Genomic DNA, 23,408 nt, shown 5'->3' with positions numbered 1-23,408 from the left:
GAATGCTAGCGTGTTATGGGTAACAATGACTCAACCTGTAAGAAATCGAAAGGACATAAGTACTCGTTCATTCAACTTTTGACCTATAATCCATGTTGAACTTGCAAAAACTACAATCAAATCTGAGATTTCTCAACGACAATCAGGCGAAAGAGACAAATTTAGCCGTCTAGCTCCATAGAGTCCCATTCATTTTGCACTTGCCTGTGATCACCCCCAGTGGAACTCTGGTGGAACTGCAACCAAATTCGGTACAGTGGGGCTAAATAGGGAGTGAAATGGATCTCCGTAGATCGGTTCTGGCAGCTCTTAGAAGCCGCTCCCATACAATTAAATGCATTGTAAACAACTTCCATGGCAAATAGCCTGCTAGTATTAGAGTAAAGATCATGAGATGTATATCGTGTAATTATCCTGCATCCATTTTGTATTAGTAATTCAGAGTTCATCGCTCTGCAGTGGAATCAAATTATTATTTCTTAAAACCCAAACTCCTGTGTAGCTGACCTGAAAAGTTCCCAGCCTATCTCTTCAAACTTTCCAAAAGCTGACTAAATGAACAAAAACTTGATTTTCCTAAAACGTTCCTTTGGGACATTCAGCCATAGAGCAGAAGTAATTCAGCAAACCTGTGGTAGAAATAACAGTCCTGGACAATGGCTGTGTGGTAGTTCAAGCAGAACCATTGTGCATTCCAATGACTTCTGCTGTCTCATACCTTCATTGGAAACTAAATCCTGCCACAGTTACCAAGTGCAGTTTTCACACTGATTTTCACCTGGAATATAAGAATGATTTGGAGAAATAGTTTGAGGCACCAACAGTCTAACATCCCTTTGATGTTAACAAGCGGTAAATCAGGTTTCAGAGAGAGACGAAGATGAAGAGGGAGACGGTTCGATGGGGGAGGGAGGGCAAGGCGGAGACAAAAGAAAAAGAGAGGGTCAAGAGAGGAAAATAGTGGATGTTGGGGGAGATGTAAAGAAAGTAAAAGAGAAAAAAAGAGAGGGTTGGGCACCTTTCCTTTTATGTTGGGGAGCAGAAGCAGAGAGAAAAAAGTAAAATTCAAAGAAATTAAAAGGTAAGAGTAGATAGAGACGAAACGTTTTTGCACTTATGTACAAAATGTTAACCTCTTTTGAGATCAAAGACTTTCATGAGGAAGCCAGAAAAAAAATGTCACACGACACAAAGTGTGTGTAGTGCTGTGCGTGCTTGTTTGTATTTATCAGGGAAATGGAAAGTTCTTAGCCTGATCCGACCCGAGCGCGACAATAATCAGCCAGGACCCTGATCTAAAACCTGAAGTTAATATTTTAATGTCAAAATTTGCAATGTTCTCCAAATTGTCATTAAGTGGCTAAACATCATAATCACATAATGGTGAGTGTTGATCCTCTCCTACACAGATTTACATATTCTTATAGAATAGCCTTTTAACACACAGCTAAAACTATAAGCTAATGCTAGCTGGCAAGTTAGCATCACTCATGTGGAGTGTACTTAGGGCGTACTCACACTAGGCCCAGTTAAAACGTGCCATAGCACGTTTGACCCCAAAGTCCGGTTCGTTTGACTAGTGTGATTGCTCTGTGCCCGGACACTGTACGCTAAACCGTGCCCGGGCACGCTTGAAAGAGGTGGACCAAACAACACAGAACTTTCACCCAGGAGACTGGGGTTTGTGTCCCATTCTTGTCCCACGTGTCACTGAAATGTACATTTTGTAACCCCACCCACAATGTTTTCCTAAACTTAACTGTCCCGTTCTTGTGCCGCATGTCAGTTAAACGTACGTCCCAACCCAGAGCGTCATAATAGTGACGCCACAAGTCCCGACCAAGCACGTCAAAAAAAGGCAGTGAAGCAGGATTTAGGGGAAATAATCCGTATGGGTATGGAAATTAGCAGTTTTGCAAATTAAGGTGGAAAAGCATGGAAAGGTGAGGCAGGTAGACTTTGAAAGGCAGATAAAGTCAGACTAAAGGGTTCATGTTAAGTATGAGCCTGAGAGCAAAAAAGGAAGGGGTGAGGAGAAAGAACAAAAAAGAAAAAAGAATCAGAAATAATGAGGGGGAGGGACAGAGAGAGAAAAACAAAATGACGGTAAATATATTCAACACAGCATGATTTAATATTTACCCTCATTATAGATTTAACATTTGTACATGATTTCAGTCAGTATTCTTTATATTAATTGACAATCATAGTTTTGAGTATAATTTCCGAGACAAAATATTACCAACTAACTGGCCCAGAATAATATATATATGCTAAATCTTGATTTAAGATAAGCTACCACAACAACTGGGCAAAGATCACAATATGCCTACATTGCATTAGGATCAGTTTCCTTCTTGCATGAATCCATTGTTGGTAAAACACGTGGGATGATTTGTCCAAAAAGATGTCATCGCAATCAGTCACACAGTCAGATGAGCAAGGAGGGTGAAAATGAAACTGACTAAAATCCTGGCTTTTCCATTTTTCTGCCTGTCAGAGTGTCTTTAAGGGTGCTGTCCAATTTCTGAAACACAACCATAATAATCCAGTGTCTGAATAAATGTTTTTCACTTCAGTATCAATTGAATTTGAATAATACTGTTCTAAAACTAGATATCTGCATTTCGATAATTATGGAAAAACACGTAATGGTGCTGTTAAGGACAATACGTAAATTCAGTCAAGTTGATACAAAAGACGTTTTCTATTTTCCACAGATGTGACTGTTTATGAAACTGAGAGGTAAACATAAGAATGATGTCCACAGCGTTTTGATAATGACAAATCTGTATTTAATTTGGTGTTACCATAGCATGATTGGACAGCTTTAATGTGTCATTTGAGACAATGAATATTTATTTAATTATTTGTTGCGTCCTTGTTGCGTCTGACAAACTGTGTCTGAGCAGACACCATATGCATATGAACTCTGAAAATAGTTTAGTCTGGAGAAATCATTGTTAAAGGACAATTCCGGCACAAAACGAACCTAAGGGTTAATAACAGATGTGTACCCACTCGATCGTTCTCTGGGACATGTTTTCATGCGAATCGAATATGTTTGTAGCTTGAAACAAGCTAGATCGGACCACTGATTAGCTTACAACGCTAGTATTCGGGGCACAGGGAAAGGAAAAACAAATCGTTATTTTATACCACTAAAAAGGCTCAACATATCACCACACTTCAACGGTAGCATAATGAGGGTCCCTAAATGTTAACCGAAGCATTGAAAACATTGTAAGTGTACAGACAGTTTATTAAAAAGATAGTTTAGAAAGACAGTAGCTCCCAAGACGGCGGCTGCCTGTATACGAGAACGCAACTGTCTTTATAATCTATCTTTCTAACTAACAAGTACCATCAAATTGTACTAGTTCTTGAGTAAATGTTCCTAGTTACTTTCCACCATTGTAAAAAATGTTAGCTGAGTTACGACTGACTCACATGTAATGTAGTGTGTAGGGGTTTCGGGTTAAACAGGGTATAACTGTAAAATTAATCTGTGACTATGAATTATTGTAAACAATGAGACCATGGTTTAGATGACTGATAGTCTCCAACTTATATCAGTGTCGTCATTATGTAGGACTATTATTCATAATTCCTCTCACAGAGAGAATGTTTTTTCTTCTGATTTTAGACCAGATCTCCTCCTAGATCCTTTGGCACATTTAAAATACAGTGCAAAGGTTGGCAGTATTCTCCTGGGTGGTCTGATGTGTTCAAAGCAATTATACTAATGTCTTAAAATGAATGTGAATTACTGGTTTTAGAATGTTACAAGTTGTACATTTAATACATTGCTTCAGATTGGTGGAGGTGACACGAGTTCCCTGGGTATCGGGTGCCACCAATGTGGCAAGAAGAAGCTCCAGAAGCATATTATTAACCTTTCTTTTTAGGGCACTTTGCAAAAATTTGTTCCAAAGTGCTTTACAGGATGAGTAAAAGTGTAAGCAATCACTGACAAAAGATCTTATCGACTGCAAGAGCACAAATGTTCTGATGAAAACTCGCAGGGGCTGCATCTATTTCTGCAGAAATCGTCGGGTTAAGTCTGTGTGAGGTCCTTTAGAAGTGTCAGACTCTGCATGCACGTTGTCCCAAACGCAACCCAATTCTCTTCTTTTGTTCCTGCTCTTGTCCTCTTTTCAGGTTTCCCCAAACTGTGACCAGGTTTTGGTGAACGGTAAAGAAATGCGCGGCCGGCAGTCTTTGGCAGTCAACTTTACCTACCTGCACCTATCTGCTCAGCTGCAGCTCACAGTCTGGGTGCCCAAGCTACCTCTGCAGATAGACGTGTCAGATACTGAGCTGAGCCAGGTTAAAGGCTGGAGGGTACCAATCATCACTAACAAGAGGTAAATTACCTGTATGACCTTAAGGGCACAACTGAGGGAAACATAGAGGGTGTAAGCATGTGTAAATGTTTGCATTTTACTGATTCATGTAGTGAAGGCAATTGTACAACATGCCTGTGTACCTTTCATTTTTGTGGGAAAAAGACAATATAGCAGCTATATAACAGATCAGACCAGGTAACACAAACGTAAAGGTTTGTTGTTAGAAAACTGAACGTATATAGTGTTCACGAGTGGGAAGCCAGTGAGGGATCCTCTTCTTGCGTCATCTCCAGCTCCGCCAGCTACTTCTGGCTGGTAGTTAACAAAAGAGCCCACCCAATACTAGATTTTTGAGGCCAAAACTAATTTCTCTATTGCTACAAAAACATGTTTAAGCTTGTTAAGTGTACCTTGGCCCAAGCTTTTACAGTTGACAAATAAACTTCTGGTGGACAGATGTCTTTGGCAATTTTGTTGTTACTTATCAGCTGACATTAAATCGCAGATACTAATATGTCTGCAATAAACTAATATTGTTCAATATATTTTTTAAGTTGAATTATTTGTCTAGCTCTAATCTATAACCGTTATTGTCCCAAGAGAGGGGAGCTGGTAACATGGTAAAATAAGATTAATAAACATATTTAAAAAAAATAAATAAATAAATATATATATATATATATATATATATATATATATATATATATATATATATATATATATATATATGTAATTAATTTGTTATCATATGCTAAATAAATTGGTTCCTTATTTCTTTGTAGCATAAAGCAATTCAACTGATTTTTCTTTTTAATGGATTGTTGGTGCCATTTATTGATGTTGAAGTGTTACACATATTGTAGATCATGTATGAACTCAGAACCCTACTGATGAGCATACACCAGCAACAACATAACTGAATATGCAAAAAATCTAGCTGTGCTGTGTGTACGTATTAGTACAGTATACACAGTATGATATACACATACAAACAAAACAATCAGGATGTCCTCTCACAGCAAACTTGTTGTGTTCTGTAATGTATTCTGTGTTCTGTGGTTGAAACAACAGAACAGGCAGATATGCTACTTTGAACTTTGACTACAGCTCTTGGTCCATGCACTTGCTCTGCTTGAAAGCAGTCAAAGCATATTGTTTCTTCAGCGAAGAGTACTGAGTTTGAGCATGTGAGAAAAAAAAGACAAAAGAAAGAGACTGTACGTGTCAATGTTGCATGTAATTTTGCTTTACGATAAATTTTAAGATTTGTGTGTGTTACTTTGCGACTGAGAGAGAAAAGAAAGGATAAACCGAGGGAATGTGTGAATGTCTATGTCTTTTGGCTTTTGTATGTGTGCCTTTGTCTTTGTGTGTGTACATGCACATGTGTGCGTATGTGATGTAGTGCTTATTGAATGGCGCAGTACAGAGCACTATATAGAGCGTTCTAGCCAGTCCATAATTTCCTATGAGGTCAAGGCCTGCCTGGCTATACTGATGACTACTATTATGGCTTTAGCATCATTGCCACTGAATGAGGCATTCATTCACTTACACACACACACACACACACAAAAAAACACACACACACACACACATACACACTCTCTCTCTCTCTCTCTCTCTCTCTCTCTCTCTCTCTCTCTCTCTCTCTCTCTCTCTGTCTCAATGCGAGTGGGTGGATCAGTTACAGGATGTTGGTGTTTAAGTGTCAGTTTGTGCCCACATGTTTCTTTGTTTGTTTGTGTGTGTGTGTGTGTGTGTGTGTGTGTGTGTGTGTGTGCATGCACATGCTTGCCTATGTTCTGTGCAGCTGTTTGTGTGTTTGTGTAATGTGGAAGAAGGAAGGAGGGTGAATGCAAAACAACATACTGTATAGAGAAAGATGAATGTAGGACAGACTAAATTGGCACTCTAGCATATAAACGGTAGAAGTTATTTGTTTATTAAATGTCCCACTATTATCTTCATTTCTTCTTCTGTCTATTTTGTCACTTACTGTATTTTTACCTAATTAGAAGGTTGTAGTTTCGGTCTCTGTTTATCTGTTAACAGGTAATCACTAAAACGTAGCTTTTCTTAATTAAATTTGGTGTAAATTCAGACCATGAGTCAAGGACAAAATAATTCGTTCAATTGATTCAGATGCTGCAGATCTGGGAAATGTATAGTAGTTTAAACCTTATAAACTGAGATTATTTTCTCAATACAAAAAAATCACTGTGTAGATTTGTACTGATGTAATACAAAATGTAGAGGATCATGATGCCTTGGCAGAAGTATATTGTTCGCTTTCTATTTTTCTTTCTTCTGTTTGGCTCATATTTTCTTTTTCTTTCTATATTTCTATTACTTCTTCTCCCTCTTTTTCTCACAGAGTCTATAATGTTTAATAAAATCTTTCAACTGAATGACATCCAACCTTTTGTGTATTTCCTCTGAGGATGGAGCTATGCGAGGCATTATGAACATCAAGCATGTGATAAACTTCTACATTTTCTACATTGAGTTTCCGCTTTTGCACATGTACCAAAATGCATTATATAATCTAAGCCACTCTAACTTCATTATAAAGAAGGGATGTGTAAGCAAGAAGTTGCCACATTTGAATACACAGCATCAGGGCATGAAGTTAACTTTTTTGACCACCAGCCACTTTTTTTTGCCTCATAAAGGTGAAAAACAGGAATTGCTGTGTCTCTATGATCCTATCCTGTCCTATTGATGGTAGCCTACTCGTGGACATTGCGCAGTCATCACGTGCTGTAGTATGGGGGCCCGCCTTGATAATCCTGCATAGGGGCCTGGTGTTGGCTCGCCACTGCATATAAGAGATGAGATGACTGACAAAATCAGGAGTAGCCTACGCGCACCACAACAACACTGGTGAATGCACACCATAACACAAGAATTTTTTTTGTATAGTTTTTAAAAATAAAAAAATAAATAAAAAGGAAACTTGTTTTGGGGAGAATAATACTTATTACTATTAATTCATTATTCTGGGCTGAGATTTCCTAGGAACCTTACCAAAAAGGCTCAGGATGCTGCAAATGTTGGTAAAATATGAAAAAGGCTGGTGGATTTAAGACACAAAATAAGAATGTATTGAATGAATCAAATATGAACATATCTGTCATTGTCAGTGGCTTGTTAATCTTTACATTGTTAGTTAATTTCCTATCCTGGCCAGGGACACACAGTCATACGGTTTGATAAAGTACTTGTTGGACTTTAACTTATCATTACACTTACAATAACGAGAGAAGCTGTCCTCAATTTAGGTCATCCTGTAGGTCTCATCTGCGTTTTTTCCTGCATCCACCGTGTGCGTTTGTGTGTGATTGTGTGTGTGTCGGTGCGTGTGTTTGCGTGTGATTGTGTGTGTGTGTGTGTGTGTGTGTTTGTGTGTGCGCGTCAGTCGCGGGGGAAACGGAGCAGCCCCGCCCGCTGCAGAGAGCCGACAGCATTGAAACAGCAGCAGCTTCAGTGACAGCGTAAATTTATGTTAAAATGTATACATAAATATATATATATATATATATATATATATATATAATGTATATTGGCAGGACGGTCTGAAATGTTTTGCACGGTCTTTCGCTGTACGTTTTGTTGGTAAATGTGAGATGTTCGAGTCACACACACGTCTCGTCTTCATATCAGAAACTAGGAAATTAACTTTACCCGTTCTCACTCCCGCTTGGTCAGTGGCTGCACATGGGACTGCTGGGATTGTGTGAGTATTGAAAATGCGATAAGGGGCCCCGGCTGTCAATCAATGTCTTCCAGTAATGCGGGCCCCTGATTGGACCAGGCCCGTAAGCAACGGCGTACCCTGCTTACCGATAGTTAGGTGTCTGAATCACTCAATTCTCATTGGCTACCCGCCAACGTGGCAGGTAGATTGACAGTTTCACCCGGCAATCACAAAAGTTACCCGCATTTGGCGGGTGGGCGGGTGCCAATTTCATGCCCTGCACAGCATCCAACTTAGTTTCTTGAACTCAAATTCAGAGTCACAATGGGGAAACTTAAGGCTCAGATTTTAATAACAGCTAAAATATGCATGTGCACTTCTTTTTCAGGTTATAAAAACCCATTCCTAGTCTGTGTCTTTTTTCCTTGCATGCGTGCCTGCCTGCTTCCGTGCCTCTATGTGTGATTGTGAATTAGTGTGTGCGTGGGTATGTGGGTGTATGAGTAGTTTTGTGTGTGTGTGTGTGTGTGTGTGTGTGTGTGTGTGTGTGTGTGTGTGTGTGTGTGTGTGTGTTGCTTCTGTTCCCCTATTTTGACGCCCTTACATTCTGTTCTGCTGGACCTATTTTTCAATTTCACCACTTTCTGCTCAGATAGTCACCAACCCGTGTGCACACACATACACAAACAGACACACACACATACACACCACTATCTTCCCTAACTTGTATCTCACAGAGTGAAACACAAGCACTATTAGGCACACACTCTTACACAGACACCTGTGCAGCTGGGACACTGGGAAATGGAAAGAGAATTCCTGTAATATTACCAGGGTTTCACACTCCGGGACAGTTAAAGGACACAGAGGTAGTCATGTGTGTGTGTTTGTGTTCTTGTGTGAATGTATGGTCCAGTGCGGGCCTGCCTACATGTTGTATTGTGAAGATATTACACAAAGGGAGGCAGAGAAGAGGGAATGTGTGTTTCTTTATGTGTCTGAGTATGAAAGAGAAAGAGATCCTCCACTCAGGGAGAGAGAGGTTTTCTGTTTTAATACTGATGGTGTAGTCAAAGTATTCTCAGATTCATTTTAATTTTTTTATTTGACTGTGATTCTTCAGCCTCGTTAGCTGTGGAATTACACCAAGTATATGCATTTTCATATTAATCGTTGATATTTCTTAACGTATATGTGTTAATATAATTGTTTAATTTTTGCTTTAATCTGAAGTGCACAGCGGCGACAAATGGAAAATATGGAAAAACTGGATAAGAAAAATTCAGATTCAGATGCAGATTTTTACTTTAACAAGATAAAGTCATTTAAAAAGGTTATACGTATGATATGCTGCTGGTTGAGAAGTACTGCAAGTGTCTTTTGAAATATGCTAAACTTTCAATAAAGTGTTTGTACTTGACATACAGGAAAGAGGTGGAAAAAACTCATGAAACTCCCACAACAAGGACTAAATCAAATTAAAGAGTAATTGTATGTGAATGCAGCATTACAGAGTGATAAAAAACAATATAGAAGCAATAAAACAACACAGTCAGACAGACAGACAGATGGACAGATACAAACACAAATTCGAAAGTCTAAATACAAAACTAGAACTAGAAAATTTTCCCGCACACTTTAGTTGCACACTGTACAACTAAAGTGTTTTATAAGTGTTACAGCTGGATTAAAAACCTAAGTGTCTTTTTTATATTGACTGAGAGAGTAACCTGGAGCAGAGATTATACAGTAGATTTACTGAAGATGAGTGTAGAGTATAATAATGGCATTTAATTACCAGATAAGCTCACCCTCTCTTGTCTCTTTCTCTCTCTGTCTCATTTATTTTTTTTCCCTCCCAGACCTACTAGAGACAGTGAAGATGATGAGGATGATGAGAGGAAGGGCAAAGGCTGCACCCTACAGGTATTATTTAATTGGTTTTCATCACAAACTTGTATAGAGAGTTAATCCTTTTCCTCAATGTCAGTATCCCTAAAAGGCAGTGAGAGCTGTCTGACCACATACTGGGATTGAAATGTGACTTACTGTATGTACTGTAATGCTTTGCTTCAGTTGGTTTAAGTTACTGTGCAGTATTATTGTGTACTATTTTTCTACAAGTTTACGCACAAGATAACACAGTGGCCATTATGTAGTTAATCATTAATGTCTGATTTGAACTTTCTCTTGACCTTACAGTACCAGTACGCCTTGGTGCGTGTCCTTACCCATTTTGTCGCAGAACCCTCTGACCCAGGAGGAGAGATGGTCTACATGTTGGGTGCGGACTGGCAAGCTGATATCACTCATTTGGTCGTGGACCAGCTAAAGGTAGGTATACACATATACTCACATATGTGCGCACTAGGCCTGCACAATAAATCGTTATAAAATCGCGATCTCGATTCACCGATCTTGATTTATTTTTCTCCTTCTATTAATTTATTGAAAGCATTTGACATTGACATGTTTTAATTATGTAAAGACATGTTCAAGGAGTTCAGATAGAGCCTGTATCAGGGCCATATTTAGTTCAGTGTGTTATATGTCACTATTTTTGGTAGCATACTGCACTTAAATGGCCAGTGTGTACTTTATTTTCTTTATTCATTGAAGCCTCTATGTTTACAGGCTTGTGGTGATGCGCAATGTGCTATAGGTGCCAAAAAAAAATCTATGTTTAGTACTATTTGTTTTGTTTTGTCATGGTTCATGTGTGCAATACACATTACACTTAAAGAAACACGCCGACTTATTGGGACTTTAGCTTATTCACTGTAACCCCCAGAGTTAGATAAGTCCATACATACACCCTGTGACTATACAAATCATAACATGTAAATAGAAACATGTTGCCGTTATTTTGTCACTTATTCGGAGCAGTAGGCTAGTTGGAACCAGTTACCTCCAGGATCTGTGCTAGGCTTAGCTAGCGCTGGGGGCGTCAGACAGAGTTACAACACGCACAGAGATGAGAAGGGTATGTATCGACTTGTCTAACTCTGGGGGTTACTGTGAATAAGCTAAAATCCCAATAAGTCAGCGTGTTCCTTTAAGTGAGAAAAAAATCGTGGCAGAGAATCGTGATATCAATTCTAAGCTAAAAAATCGTGATTCATATTTTTCCCCGAATCGTGCAGGCCTAATGCGCACACGTACACTATATCTTCCTTGAAGGAATAGTTCAACATTTTGGGAAATATAATCAATTGCTTTTCAAGAGTCACATGAGATTAGAAAGATCAATAGCACTTTTATGTCTGTACATTAAGCATATAGCTAGATACAAAGGGTTATTATCTTAGCATTAAAATTACCCAATCAACACGTTGTACCTTGTTTGTTTAATCTGTACATAAACATTAATGAATGGCAATGCTTTAACAATTTCTTTACAACAATAATTTACCCTTTTGCCCAACACCGGGTTTATGCTGGCTGCTGAACTGCTGCGATTGGCCGCCATATGTCCAGAGAAGGGCAAGCAGCAGTGACAACAAACAGCAGTGACTTTCTAAATAAATATAGTTGATGGGCAGGTTTGGATATTTCATTATGTAAAAATCTGGGAATTTGAAACTCCAGGAAAACAGCAGGGAGAGGGGCAGGAAAATCAAGGCATGTTGGCAAGCAGGGGACGCATATTTTATCATTTATCAGAATCAGATCATTTATATCATATATAATATGTCTTCGATACCGTTTATAATAGATTATCAGTGTGTTTTCTTGCAAGAAAAGCTTGCGGAAAATATAGATCAGACGCCGAAATGATTGCTTCATATCTCAGCAGGGCACGTGCTATGTGAATGGGCGCCGAAAGGAATCGGGCAGCGCTTCCCAGCAATTCCCTGCCAATTGCGGCACTTTAGCGGCCAGTGTCAACACAGTGTAATTCTTGTTTGCAGTGTCACTGCTGGTTGCCTAGCAACCTCAATGTGATGATGAGACTTCGGGAAGTGTGCCTGAATGTTGTTTACAGATAAATAGTTACTGTACAGCTTGTGTTTACATTTCTATTAGTATGGATTTATGGATTACAGATTCAGCTGCATTGGTGCTGTTAGGCAGATTTAAAATCGTTGGAGGGAGCCAAACTAGCTGTTTCCCTGTGTTTTTAGTGTCTATGCTAAGCTAGGCTAGCCATCTCCCAACTGTAGCTCTAACTCTAGCGCACAAGCACAAAATTAGTATCGATCTTGTCTTCTCACTTTTGATGTTTGATGTTAAACCTTTTTTTAAACTCTTTCCTGTTTGGACTTATGTTTGACTATTGAATTATAGTTTAAAAAAATATTTTTGTAGTACTAATCCAGGATAAATGCACAAAAGCCCTATAAACAAAGTGATTAAACTTGTAGTAGTGGCTGACAGCTGTTTCTGTGCTCCTCAGGTAGAAGATCCACGCATTGCCAGACTGATAGACGGACAAATCTTGATCGGGCGGGACCTGGGGATTACCACTATACAGGTATGTACAGCCTGTTCTCTTTCACATTATGTTTTAAATATTTTAGTTAATATTATCATTCCAAACCACAAAACAACTCATTCTCCTACTGTAACTGAAGAGGTATATTCACATTCTTATACCGACCTGAGAATGAAATATAAAATAAAATGAAATAGCCCAAAAACAAATAAATAAATTCTCATGTGGTTTTAAAGTTAGCTTTTAATGAAATAATAGAATGTAAAGTTTAGAACTAGACAAACTCTGGTGTACCATCTACGAACTATAAAGCATCCCCACAATCAGTGGTTAAATTGCATTTCAAAGATTCAAAAAACACACTCAACATCGACAATGTATTCATCATTTGTTGGACAACAACTCTGGAGAAAGACGGTTAAAAATGTATGATTATGTGAATTTGACAGTGTAATTTGACAACTCACTTTGCAGCCATAAACACTCCAGTGATGTAAACATTATCCTCTCTTTCTTCCTCCCCTCTTCCTCTCTTGCAGTTATAAGCCCTGCCTGCTAGCTCGTTACACAATTAGCCACAATTAACTGTCGGATTTGGCCCTGACATCTCAGTGTGACGTTCAGCAATTACACACAGACACACACTTGCACTGGCACACAGTGAACACACTCGCGCTCTTGCTGAATTCCAATAAGCCGGCCCATTGTGACTGAATGTAACAGTGGAAGACAGTTCTGTGGCTTACTGTTTTACATTACTGGTATACTGTTATATAGCAGAGCCAAGGCAAAACTGCTAAATATGTCACAGTCATAGTCAATACAGTGTTTGTTATATTCTATCCTATTATGTTACATCTCCGTCTTTCATGTATATATAAACTGTATGTCTTCATGATTCAGGATCGTTCTAAGTGCTTACATTTGCGTAATTGCTCTGAAGAGTGTGTTGTGCGTGTATTAGAAGTGGGTTGGCGCTGCGTTCGGCGCAGCAGTGGGGGATATCTTGGGGATTTTGGGGAACAGCTGAGTGTGTGTTTGCATCCGTTCGACTGGGGAGCACTACATGCAAGCATACACAGACACACACACACACACACACACACACACACACACACACATACAGACAGCTGTGCTCTGTTTGGGAGCCAGGAGAGAGAATTTACCCAGCATTCCCATTGAGGTGCCAGAGTCGACAGCCATCATTTGATAGTTTGACATTTCAATTTTAGCCCCCCGCTCCGTCCCCCTGAGTCTCACCTCTTCCTCTCCTGCCCGTCTCTCTCTCTCTCCTTTCTCCCTCCCAGTCTCTCTTTCTCGCCCTCTTATTTTCTGCCTGTCTTGAGGAGCAATCCCAAAGATGTCAATCATTGCATTTTGTTAGCTCGCTGAGGGTGGGATTGAGTTTGACGCCCCGACACGTTCACTGAGAGATTTTCTTTGTACACCAATCAGATCTGCCTGTCCTCCTGTCGCCAGGCGGAGTAGCACACTACAGCACAGGGCTCCTAATCTCTATCACAGTCTGTCTGCTGCTCCCTCTCTCCATCTGTACCCCAATCTCTTTCCCACTCCTTCTTTCTGCCCCTCTCACTCTCTGTCCTCCTCGATTTGTCATTGTCTCTCTCTCACTGACACCTACTGCATTTTTTTCTCTCTAGCTCGCTCACCGGCTCTCACTTATGCTCTCTCTCTGTTCTCTTTTCATTCACTTTCTTTTTAGTTCTTAGGTTTTGGCCTAGTGCTTTGTTACTAAGATGTCTTAGTTGAATGCTGACACATTGGACGCCAGCTGGGAGGCATACGGCTGTGTGTGTGTGTGTGTGTGTGTGTGTGTGTGTGTGTGTGTGTGTGTGTGTGTGTGTGTGTGTGTTACAGTAACAAACAAATACTGCCAGTCTATGTGGCCCAAAGCACTGTGATGTTAACCAGCTCTCGCCAGTGTTAAACACTTTACTGTCACCTTAAGGCAAAAATCACAGAGACAACAATAAAAGCTCATATAATCCAACTCTCTCCCGTACTGTGTTTCAGAGTTTTCCTAATGTGTACTTCCTAATATCCTATACTTGATGCAGCATGATCAGGAACTTGTTGTTCCCCATTATTTTCTTCACAGCTTGCATCTTTTTGAGACACAAGCTGTCATTCCATCACCTGTCAAACAACCAATATGTCAGCAACATGATGTCTTTTCACTTGATTTTGCAGCTTGTGAACACTTGTTGTTTTTAGGATTTTTTTTTTTCTCTGGAAAGACTTAGCAGACACTGGGTGTTAGAGCAGACAAATGTAAAGCTGCCACAGAATGCAACTTTTTAATGAAAGCTTTTAGGAACTCACATTTGGATTAAATGGCTTTAGTGCATATGTAGACTACTCTGCAACTCTAATAATGCAGATTCATTTCAGAAAGCAAAAACTTCAAATTTTAATTGTTAATGTCCTTTTTACAACTATTTATGTGTTGTGTGATCTTTTGCTGCAGGTTCTGTCCCCGCTGTCTGACTCCATCCTGGCAGAGAAGACTGTGACTGTTTTGGATGACAAGGTAAAATAATATATTGAATCATTTAATGTTTTTGGCATATAAGTCCTTTTTATTGGCACGTAATATGATATTCTCCTGTTTGTGTAGGTCACCATCACTGACCTGGGTGTCCAGCTGGTTGCGTCTCTGTCGCTCAGTATGACAGCAAGTCCTGGAAATTACCAGGCTATACAGCTAACGACTACAGCCACAGACCTGCTACACACACCCAAACAGGTAGGGGATAGTACTATAGGTACGCAAACACTTTCACACACCCAAATCACCAAGGGCTAATTGGACGAGAAGCAGCCCATTACGATCAAAATAAAGATATATTTCATTTTATTCAAACTTTTTTTTTTTCTATCTCTATTTGTATCTACATCATTCAATAGCTTCTGTGGAAATGTGAAGTGACTATGGAGAGGGAAAGTAGAGGAGAAAAAAACAGGGTGTAAAAAAGTAAAAAACAGAAGACCTGTGGGAAAGGGGGGGGGTGTAAATAAGGGAATGAAGGAGGCAAGGAAAAATTACAATTTCATGTGAAAATAAAGGGAGGAAAAGTGATAAAGCGCTGTTCCTCGCATTGGAGCTTAATTACTTTTGTAGTGAGGTTTTTGCTCTGTTATACCTACACAATCCTTTATGTGTTCTGATTAAAGAAAGCAAAGGGTTTTATCAAGGGAAATTAGTGAGGCAGGATTACTTAAAGAAAAGCAGAGAAAATACATTCTCTGCTGAACTCTGTTTTTATTTATGGAATAGTTGCTGTTGGAAGACCACTGTTGACAAAAAAACAAAAAAATGTTCCATCTTCCAAGTATTTGTCCTCATTGTAATGGTGGAGGTGGAGGCTGGAGAAAGATGCACGAAAGTCAGAAGAAAAATGTTTGTGTGTGTTTGTGTGGAGGGATGGATGGTAATGTACATGTCTCTCTTTGTGCTGCTCCAAGACTAACAATATGCTATTTATTTCCATTGTGTTGGAGACTCAAACAGCTGAATCATGTCAAACAACATGTCACACTGTCAAGTTAATAGGCCCAACACCAATATCTTTTTCACTTAAGCACATATGTTTTTATATTTGGTAAAATCTTTATGTTGGAATGACACGTTATAAAGTTCTGATATAATTAGTTATGTTATGGTAATGTGGTGAGTGGAAGTTGCAGAGAAGTCTGCGTAAGTTTGAACAACGTGTGATATCGTGTGATGAGAATGGGTTACAATGCATTGGAACATGTCCAGAGAGAGATGTAAATTGGATCAGAATCACCTGCCATGATGTTGAAATCCATGTTCAAATTAACCCTTCTTCAAGCTTTCCCTGCCTCCTGTGAGTACATTGGGTCTTCGCAATGGGTTAATCGTTCAGTGAAGCACGAGTCAGAACTGAGATACCTTGAGGATCAAGGGGCCTGGGACTTGAGCATGGTAAAACAGCCATTGCATCTTTACCTCATAACTCCTAGAAAACAGGTTTAGCTCATCATTGCCCAATAAAGGAAGATTGAAAGTTCTGTGTTCATGTTGAAAACACTGTTAATACCCATTTAGTTATTACCTGCCGTGACAGCGATGCTAGTATTGTTTTCACCTTGTGAGTGTACTGTGTATGTGTGTGTGTGTGTGTGTCATCATGGCAAAATGTGGTCTGGGAGACACTTACTGTAGCGGGAACTACCACAGAGGTGTTTATATGTCTGTCTGCGGCCTAATTTTGTCATCTTGATAGCATAGTCTGTCCAAGTTTGAAGATGGATGTGATCCAAGCAGGGGCGCTCCCCTCCCTCCTCATTGCAAGATGGTCTCTATGTATCTCATGACAATTTTTTCTCATTCACTTTCAGGAAGCAGCGATCAGTGCGTGGATCCAGTACAGTGACGGTTCAGTGACACCACTTGATGTCTATGATCCCAAGGACTTCCTCCTCTCAGCTGTATCATTGGATGAGAGTGTCATCTCCATAACCAATCAGGTACTAGCCATTTTCAAGTTTTCTTTATCTTGCCAATGGTTTAAGGCTGTGTAAAATATTCTAGAAACAAAAAAACATGGACATTTTAGTGATAAATATTTTTCAGGAAACACTTCTGCAAAAGTGACAGTATGGTGTCCAAAGTACTGTGTCTGTTTACCCTCACATTGTCTCTATTTTCTATTAAGAGGAAACACTTTGCAATTTTGCAAATTGGTCAGACAGTTTGGTGTCCATAGTGATGTGTCTGTTTAACTTCACATTGTCTCTATTTTCTATTAGGAGCAGCATTGGCCTATTATAGTGGCAGAGGGCGATGGACAGGGAGCACTGGTTCGTGTAGAGATGGTCATCTCTGAGACCTGCCAGAAATCCAAAAGGAAGAGTGTGCTGGCATCTGGAGTTGGCAATGTGATAGTGAAGTTTGGAGCAAAGAGTGAAGAAAGAGGTGCGGTGGGAAGAGATGGACAGGATGACAGAGGAGGGATGGACAACAGCACCAGGGAGCACCAAACAAAGGATGGAGGGGAGTGGAAGTCCATCAGTGCAGCAGTGGATCGAGAGGAGGGAGCCATGAGAAAGGTGGGGGGGAACGATGGATGACTAAAGAGTTTTTTTTCCAATTTATTGTCACTGCAATCAGTAAAAGAAAATATTCGCTACAACCTTACTGGAGAGTTTGACTGTATTCTTATGTAGCTCAATTGGATAGAATGGCAAGACATTGACAGACATTTAAATCTCAAATATGACTAGTACAGATGGAAATACTTCACTTTTTACTCCACTATATTTGATTATAAAGTACAGTGATTTTGTTCAAAATTAGTCCCTCTTCCTACGATGTTAAACTATCCATCCCAAATTTGTGTATTAAAAAAAAAAAACAATAACAAAACACCAAACACCATCAACAAAACACCACTAATGTAAAAGGTCGTAAACTAACCCTAACGCAGCAGTTAACATGAGTATGAATAAAGAAACTAGGAATTCCAGTTTTTTTTTGTTAATATTTGTTTAACTACCTATGTGTTATTTCTATTAATCAGGTTAGCACGACAACCAAGAGCACAGTAACCCATCGTGCTTCAGGTGGTAAAGCTGCCAGTGGAGGCAGCAGCAGCAGCCGGGGCGGAGGCCCCAGCCAAGCAGGGGACTACAGTAGCTACCCAGCACAAGTGGAGGTACCAGGCACTGGGGATAGTGAGCTGACTCGGACCACCAGAGGACTGTCGGACCTGGAGATTGGAATGTATGCCCTTTTGGGTGTATTCTGTCTGGCAATACTGGTCTTCCTTATCAACTGTGTCAGCTTTGCTTTCAGGTAAAACATTGTGATAATTGAGGACTCCATTTTTTTATTTTACGGAAACTCAGCAATAAAAGTGTGTGGTTGGTAAAATCCTAAGGCCTCCATCCATTAACACCACAGTTGAGAAGTCTCTGTGTGGATCACCATATGAACCTGAAAGGCCGGGACACAAAGCACACGGCATTGACAGACAATGTGTTTATTGGCAAAATTTGGTTCACCCATGCTTGTCTTTTACTCTGTGTGTTTCTACTGTCTATATAAAGGGATGGCCATTTTCAATATGAAAAAAATCAGCACAGCCTGAAATTGCACTTGTTCAAAATAGTACTTGAGTCATAGACTAATTATCGTCCTTCATCTACAGATACCGTCACAAGCAGGTTCCCGTGCTGGAAGCAGGAGGCAACATGAACCACGCCCATGACTGGGTGTGGCTTGGCAACGAGGCCGACCTTTTAGCTGACCACTCTGACCAATGCCAGGGCGGGCTGCCTGATGAGTGCACCACCATCATTGACCGGAATGACGGAGGATACGAGGAGAACAATTACCTGCTGAACGGGGCTGGTAACACCTTGGTGATGGGCGTGGGCACAGGCATGGGCACCATTAGTCGGGGTGGTGGCACAGGTGGACACCGGGGTATCACCCACAGACAAACTTTGCCCAGATCGGTTCCAGAACCGCATCAGTGCCTTTCAGCAATCACTACTGGTGGCAAAAATGGCACTGGCCAAGCGGAGCATCTGAATAATTCCCCCGGATCCACAGCTGCAGCTGCAGTTGCAGCCGCCAAACGCAAGAGGGTCCAGTTCACGTCTTTTGCCACTGTTGTGCCCAATGATAATTTGAGTGGGGGTGGACCATACGCCAACTCTTCAGTCCTGGTGACCAATGGGAACGAAGATGACATCAAGTGGGTGTGCCAGGATATGGACCTGGGTCAGTCTGAAATCAGAACCTACATGGAGAGGCTACAAGACAATCTGTGACTAATGGGAAAGAGACTGAAAAATGGAGGGGCAGAGGATGAGTGCAGGAGGGGGAGGATGGACAATGAGTACAATTCACCTGTAATGCCTTTGCAATGGATGAAGGGAGGGAGAACAGGAGGAATATAAGAACAGTAAAGGGAATATAAAGTGTAGTGAAGAGTTTAGAAGATAATTGACCAGACAGTGTAGGGGATGCTTACATTTAGCTCCCCTTAGGTGATGGAAAGCATACTGTAACCACTAGCTCACACTGAAATCAATGGTAGCAAACAATAAATAACATTATGAGTTTGTTTTATATTATTTATTGTGAAGATATTACTGTAAAAACCAATAATAAAGTCACTATTGGTAATTCATGTTTATTTTCAGAATACCAGTAAACCATTGTGCTATACAGTAAATTCAGGGTATGTTATTGGACAAACATTATCAAGCCACTATACATTTAAACAAGGATGGCAAGAACATAATTTCTGAAGTATTTTTTATTCATATGGTGTATTGCCATTTTTGGTTGTGGCTGTTGATTGATTATTGATAGATCTAGTTTTAATATTTACCAGCCAAGTCTACTGAATGGTTATATAATGATTATGATTACTGAAGAATAGGTGTACATCAAAGATACAATCTGTTTGTTTTTGTTATATCACTTGACCCATTTGCTTTTGGCATTGCTCATAAGTGAAATGTAACATGTAAAAAAAAAAAAATAATAAAAAAAAAAAAAAAAAAAAATATATATATATATATATATATATTCCAAGTACTCAACTATGAATTCAGGCACCAGTGGGAGCTGCCATTCAGCAATGAATTCTGGCGATCTTGCTCTTTCCTCAAACAACAGAATGTGTCAAGAGTTGAAAAAAGTATACACAAAAGACTGTTTCTCCCTTGGATCCAAGACAGAGGCATTTAAACTTGCACAATTACAGACAGGAAAGGACATTAGCCATATTTGAGGCTAATTTCCTGTTTCATGAAACCCTCCAGCCAATGGCAGAAGCGGCATTCTCCCTGTATTCACAACCAATCGCATAATCCCCTGGCCCCTCTCCTTGTCTGTGATTGGACAGCAGTAGGAACTTTGTGAACTGAAGTACACAGTGAAATACTGTCTGTAAACTAAAATGGAACTGACTGAGGTGACTTATATAAAAAGAAGGCTGCAAGGCTGCTCGAGCTTTGCAAAGCCTGGCCGAACACTTTATAATGAGGATTATTTAAAACAGAAACCATGTAGGCAACAAGACGGACCAGAGTACCTGCAGTGTTATACATGGCGATAACAGGATATATTGAATGAAATCACAATACAAATAAAAATGGAGTGACACTCGAATAGATATGGGTTCATGAAACATGTTTGTTTTGCTGAACATAGTTATGCATATTATTTTCCTTTTGTTTGTCCTTTTTGATAAATAGAATGTTTTATTATGTTTTTCCTTGTTACATTTTTTTCCTCATTTGGAAGGCTATTAATTGTAGCTTTTTTATTTCAAAGATGTATTAAGATTCTAAGGATATATGATTATTTTTTCTCCTAGAGATCTATTTATTTAAATTAACATTCGAGAGGGTGAGGACAGAAAGAAAGGGCAAAGATTGAAAAGAATAGACCTGCTGGTGAATAGCACATAAGAGAACACAGTGAAAGGAAAGAGACTGAACAGGCAGAGGTTGCCTCACCTTCATTAAGCTCAGGTGACGAGTCGTGACGAACTGACAATAAAAAGGAACTGTAAGATTGTTAAGATTGCAATATTTATTTATAAATGTGTTACTGTTTCAGAGTACACTGTATGTTGTAGATAAATAAACATGCTTCAAAGTGCTTGTGAATTAGACTGCAGGTCACTAGCCAACAACACGGTGATATTTTGTACATTTTACAGTGCAAATATGGTACACAATACTATCTATCACCACAATGTGAACGTGATCTTATTGGTTCTTTTTCTAAAGATGTTCCTGTCTTTGTTTAAAGTATTGAATGAGTTATTGTCTTTGTACAGGGTAGGAATACGTTTACCTCCTTAATGAGATGTAAAAATGGAGGTAGTCCACCATGCATCACACTCAAAAGTGCTTGAGGTTGATGAGTCCAAGACATCCATTTCAGAAAGAAAGCCAAACCAAATGTTAAGATGTTGGGCTAGTCAAAAAGAAAACAAAAGCTGAATCTGGACTACTACAGATATAAACATATCTGTTTTCAATCATTTGTTGAACAAGATACATAATAAAAATGCACATAAAATCACATTGATCAATTGTCAGGTCTGACACTCAATGAATACAGGATTCAAAGGACAGAGAGCATGGATAGGCACAGATAGGAGACCTGAGCTGATTTCAAATGGGGTAACTAAATGGGCTGCACAGCCTCCACCAAAGCAATAGATATTTTGACTGATGATGGCGACTATATACTGTATGTTCAGGACTCATACACGTTACTGTATCGTAGACTGCTGTGATTGAAAGGATCAGTCCGGTACACATTCAATAGTCGCTGAATGTAGAAGTGTAGCAATGCTTTCAATGAAAAACCTTTTGACTCTTGACTAGAACTGTGAGTTGAAACATATTTTACAGCCTGTGACACCAATTCTACATGTTGTACAATTTTAAAACTGTATGGATGTCAACTGAAAAAAATACAAGAATATTTTTTTGGTTATTTTTGGGGCATTTCAGCTTTTATTTAATACCAGAGAAAGACAAATCTTCTGTATGGAGCCATTGTGGAAGGACCACAATTTACTGCATGCTTACTGAACTACTGCTGAACTTTAGTACAGTTCCCCAGAGACACCTTTGCCATCTTTGCAGCTGTTAGAAGTTACACACAATGGCCAGGATAGTTTGTTGCAACTAGAGAGAGTTTTGTGTTAACTCATGCTAATTCAGTTTTACCAATAACATTCAACAAAGAATTGTCAAATGCAGAAACAAGAGCACATTTTATTTATTTTTGTCCACATTCCTCTGGTTAACAGGCTATTTCGCTGGCAGACAGGGAAATGGATCCGTCTCCTACAGAATTATGTTCATATGTAACCAATTTGTAATAGCAATTTTTAGCCAATGCGAGTAGAAATGTCATGTTCATATAGGGCAAGTAAGTAAGGGTTTTGCGGTAAGGACAATGTGTTCAGTTCATACCAATGATGTTGACTTTGGGGGGGCGACCTCTAGCTCACCCAGTAGAGTGTCAGCCCCATGTAGGCTGAGTCCTTGGCAGCGACCGTGGGTTCGAATCTGAGCCACGGGCCTTTGCTGCATGTCGTCTCCCCTCTCTCTCCCCTTTCCTGTCTTCAAGCTGTCCTGTCGATTAAAGGCCAAAAAATAATCTTAAAACAAAAACAAAAAACAACGTTGACTTTTTCAATATTCGACATGATGCTACACAGGAACATTGCATTTCATCCAAAGCTTATTTTTCTATTGAAAAACAGTTTCATATGAACATAAGTTTGACGAGAAAGGTTTTGAGACAGGTCTTAATGCCTTTGAACTGGATGATTCAGTTGTTTTATATGTTGTCACTCAGCCTTGTTATACACACTTGTTGGGCTATGTGTCTACAGAGGATCTGCACAAATGGTGCTGCCTAATTTTTCTGGTGATTTTACATTATTAGCCACTGTAGACGCCCCTCTTGAACCAGATCATGCAACAGCATCTCTCAACCAACTTGTTTTCAGACCAATGCAGGTTGGCATTTTTTTAAACAATTCCTCTTGGATGAAGCCAGTGTGTATATGTGATGTAGCAGTAGTTCAGTCAGCAACCAAGCAGTAAAAAATGGGAACTCTACAGTGGTTCTTTGTTCTGAAAAAAATCTAACCACTAAAAGACAAATACATATTCTCAAAAGAGCTGAGTTCCGTTGTTGTTTAGTTACAGTGGGAGGTACACATGGGCAACAGTTGAATGTGCTATGGGTAGAAGAGGTGCCAGTGGACACAAGCCCTAACGTTTTTTTTGTTTAAATTTTCTTTTCTTTTTGCTATTGTCATTGTTTAAACATGGTTCATCGAGGCCAATAAAGACCCATAACCAAAACAGCCTGCTCCTTTAT

At 39.6% G+C, this 23,408-nt stretch overlaps 1 protein-coding gene across 1 annotated transcript in view; it reads left to right on the top strand.

The window, feature by feature from the left end:
- The window catches only part of si:dkey-215k6.1 (transmembrane protein 132C), a 267,170-nt gene extending 244,001 nt beyond the window's left edge, over positions 1-23,169 (top strand). The window contains exons 7-16 of the mRNA XM_031305397.2: positions 4,162-4,367; positions 9,912-9,975; positions 10,252-10,383; positions 12,446-12,523; positions 14,973-15,035; positions 15,123-15,251; positions 16,871-16,999; positions 17,282-17,581; positions 18,052-18,326; positions 18,682-23,169. Coding sequence (XP_031161257.1) covers positions 4,162-4,367; positions 9,912-9,975; positions 10,252-10,383; positions 12,446-12,523; positions 14,973-15,035; positions 15,123-15,251; positions 16,871-16,999; positions 17,282-17,581; positions 18,052-18,326; positions 18,682-19,309 — 2,004 coding nt within the window. The 3' untranslated portion in view covers positions 19,310-23,169. The remainder of the gene's footprint in view (positions 1-4,161; positions 4,368-9,911; positions 9,976-10,251; positions 10,384-12,445; positions 12,524-14,972; positions 15,036-15,122; positions 15,252-16,870; positions 17,000-17,281; positions 17,582-18,051; positions 18,327-18,681) is intronic.
- The last annotated feature ends 239 nt before the right edge of the window (positions 23,170-23,408 follow it).

The sequence above is a fragment of the Sander lucioperca genome, chromosome 2 (assembly GCF_008315115.2).
Source record: "Sander lucioperca isolate FBNREF2018 chromosome 2, SLUC_FBN_1.2, whole genome shotgun sequence".
Classification (NCBI taxonomy): domain Eukaryota; kingdom Metazoa; phylum Chordata; class Actinopteri; order Perciformes; family Percidae; genus Sander; species Sander lucioperca.
The sequence above is the reverse complement of the archived record's forward strand: the minus strand, read 5'-3'. Positions and strand labels throughout refer to the sequence as shown.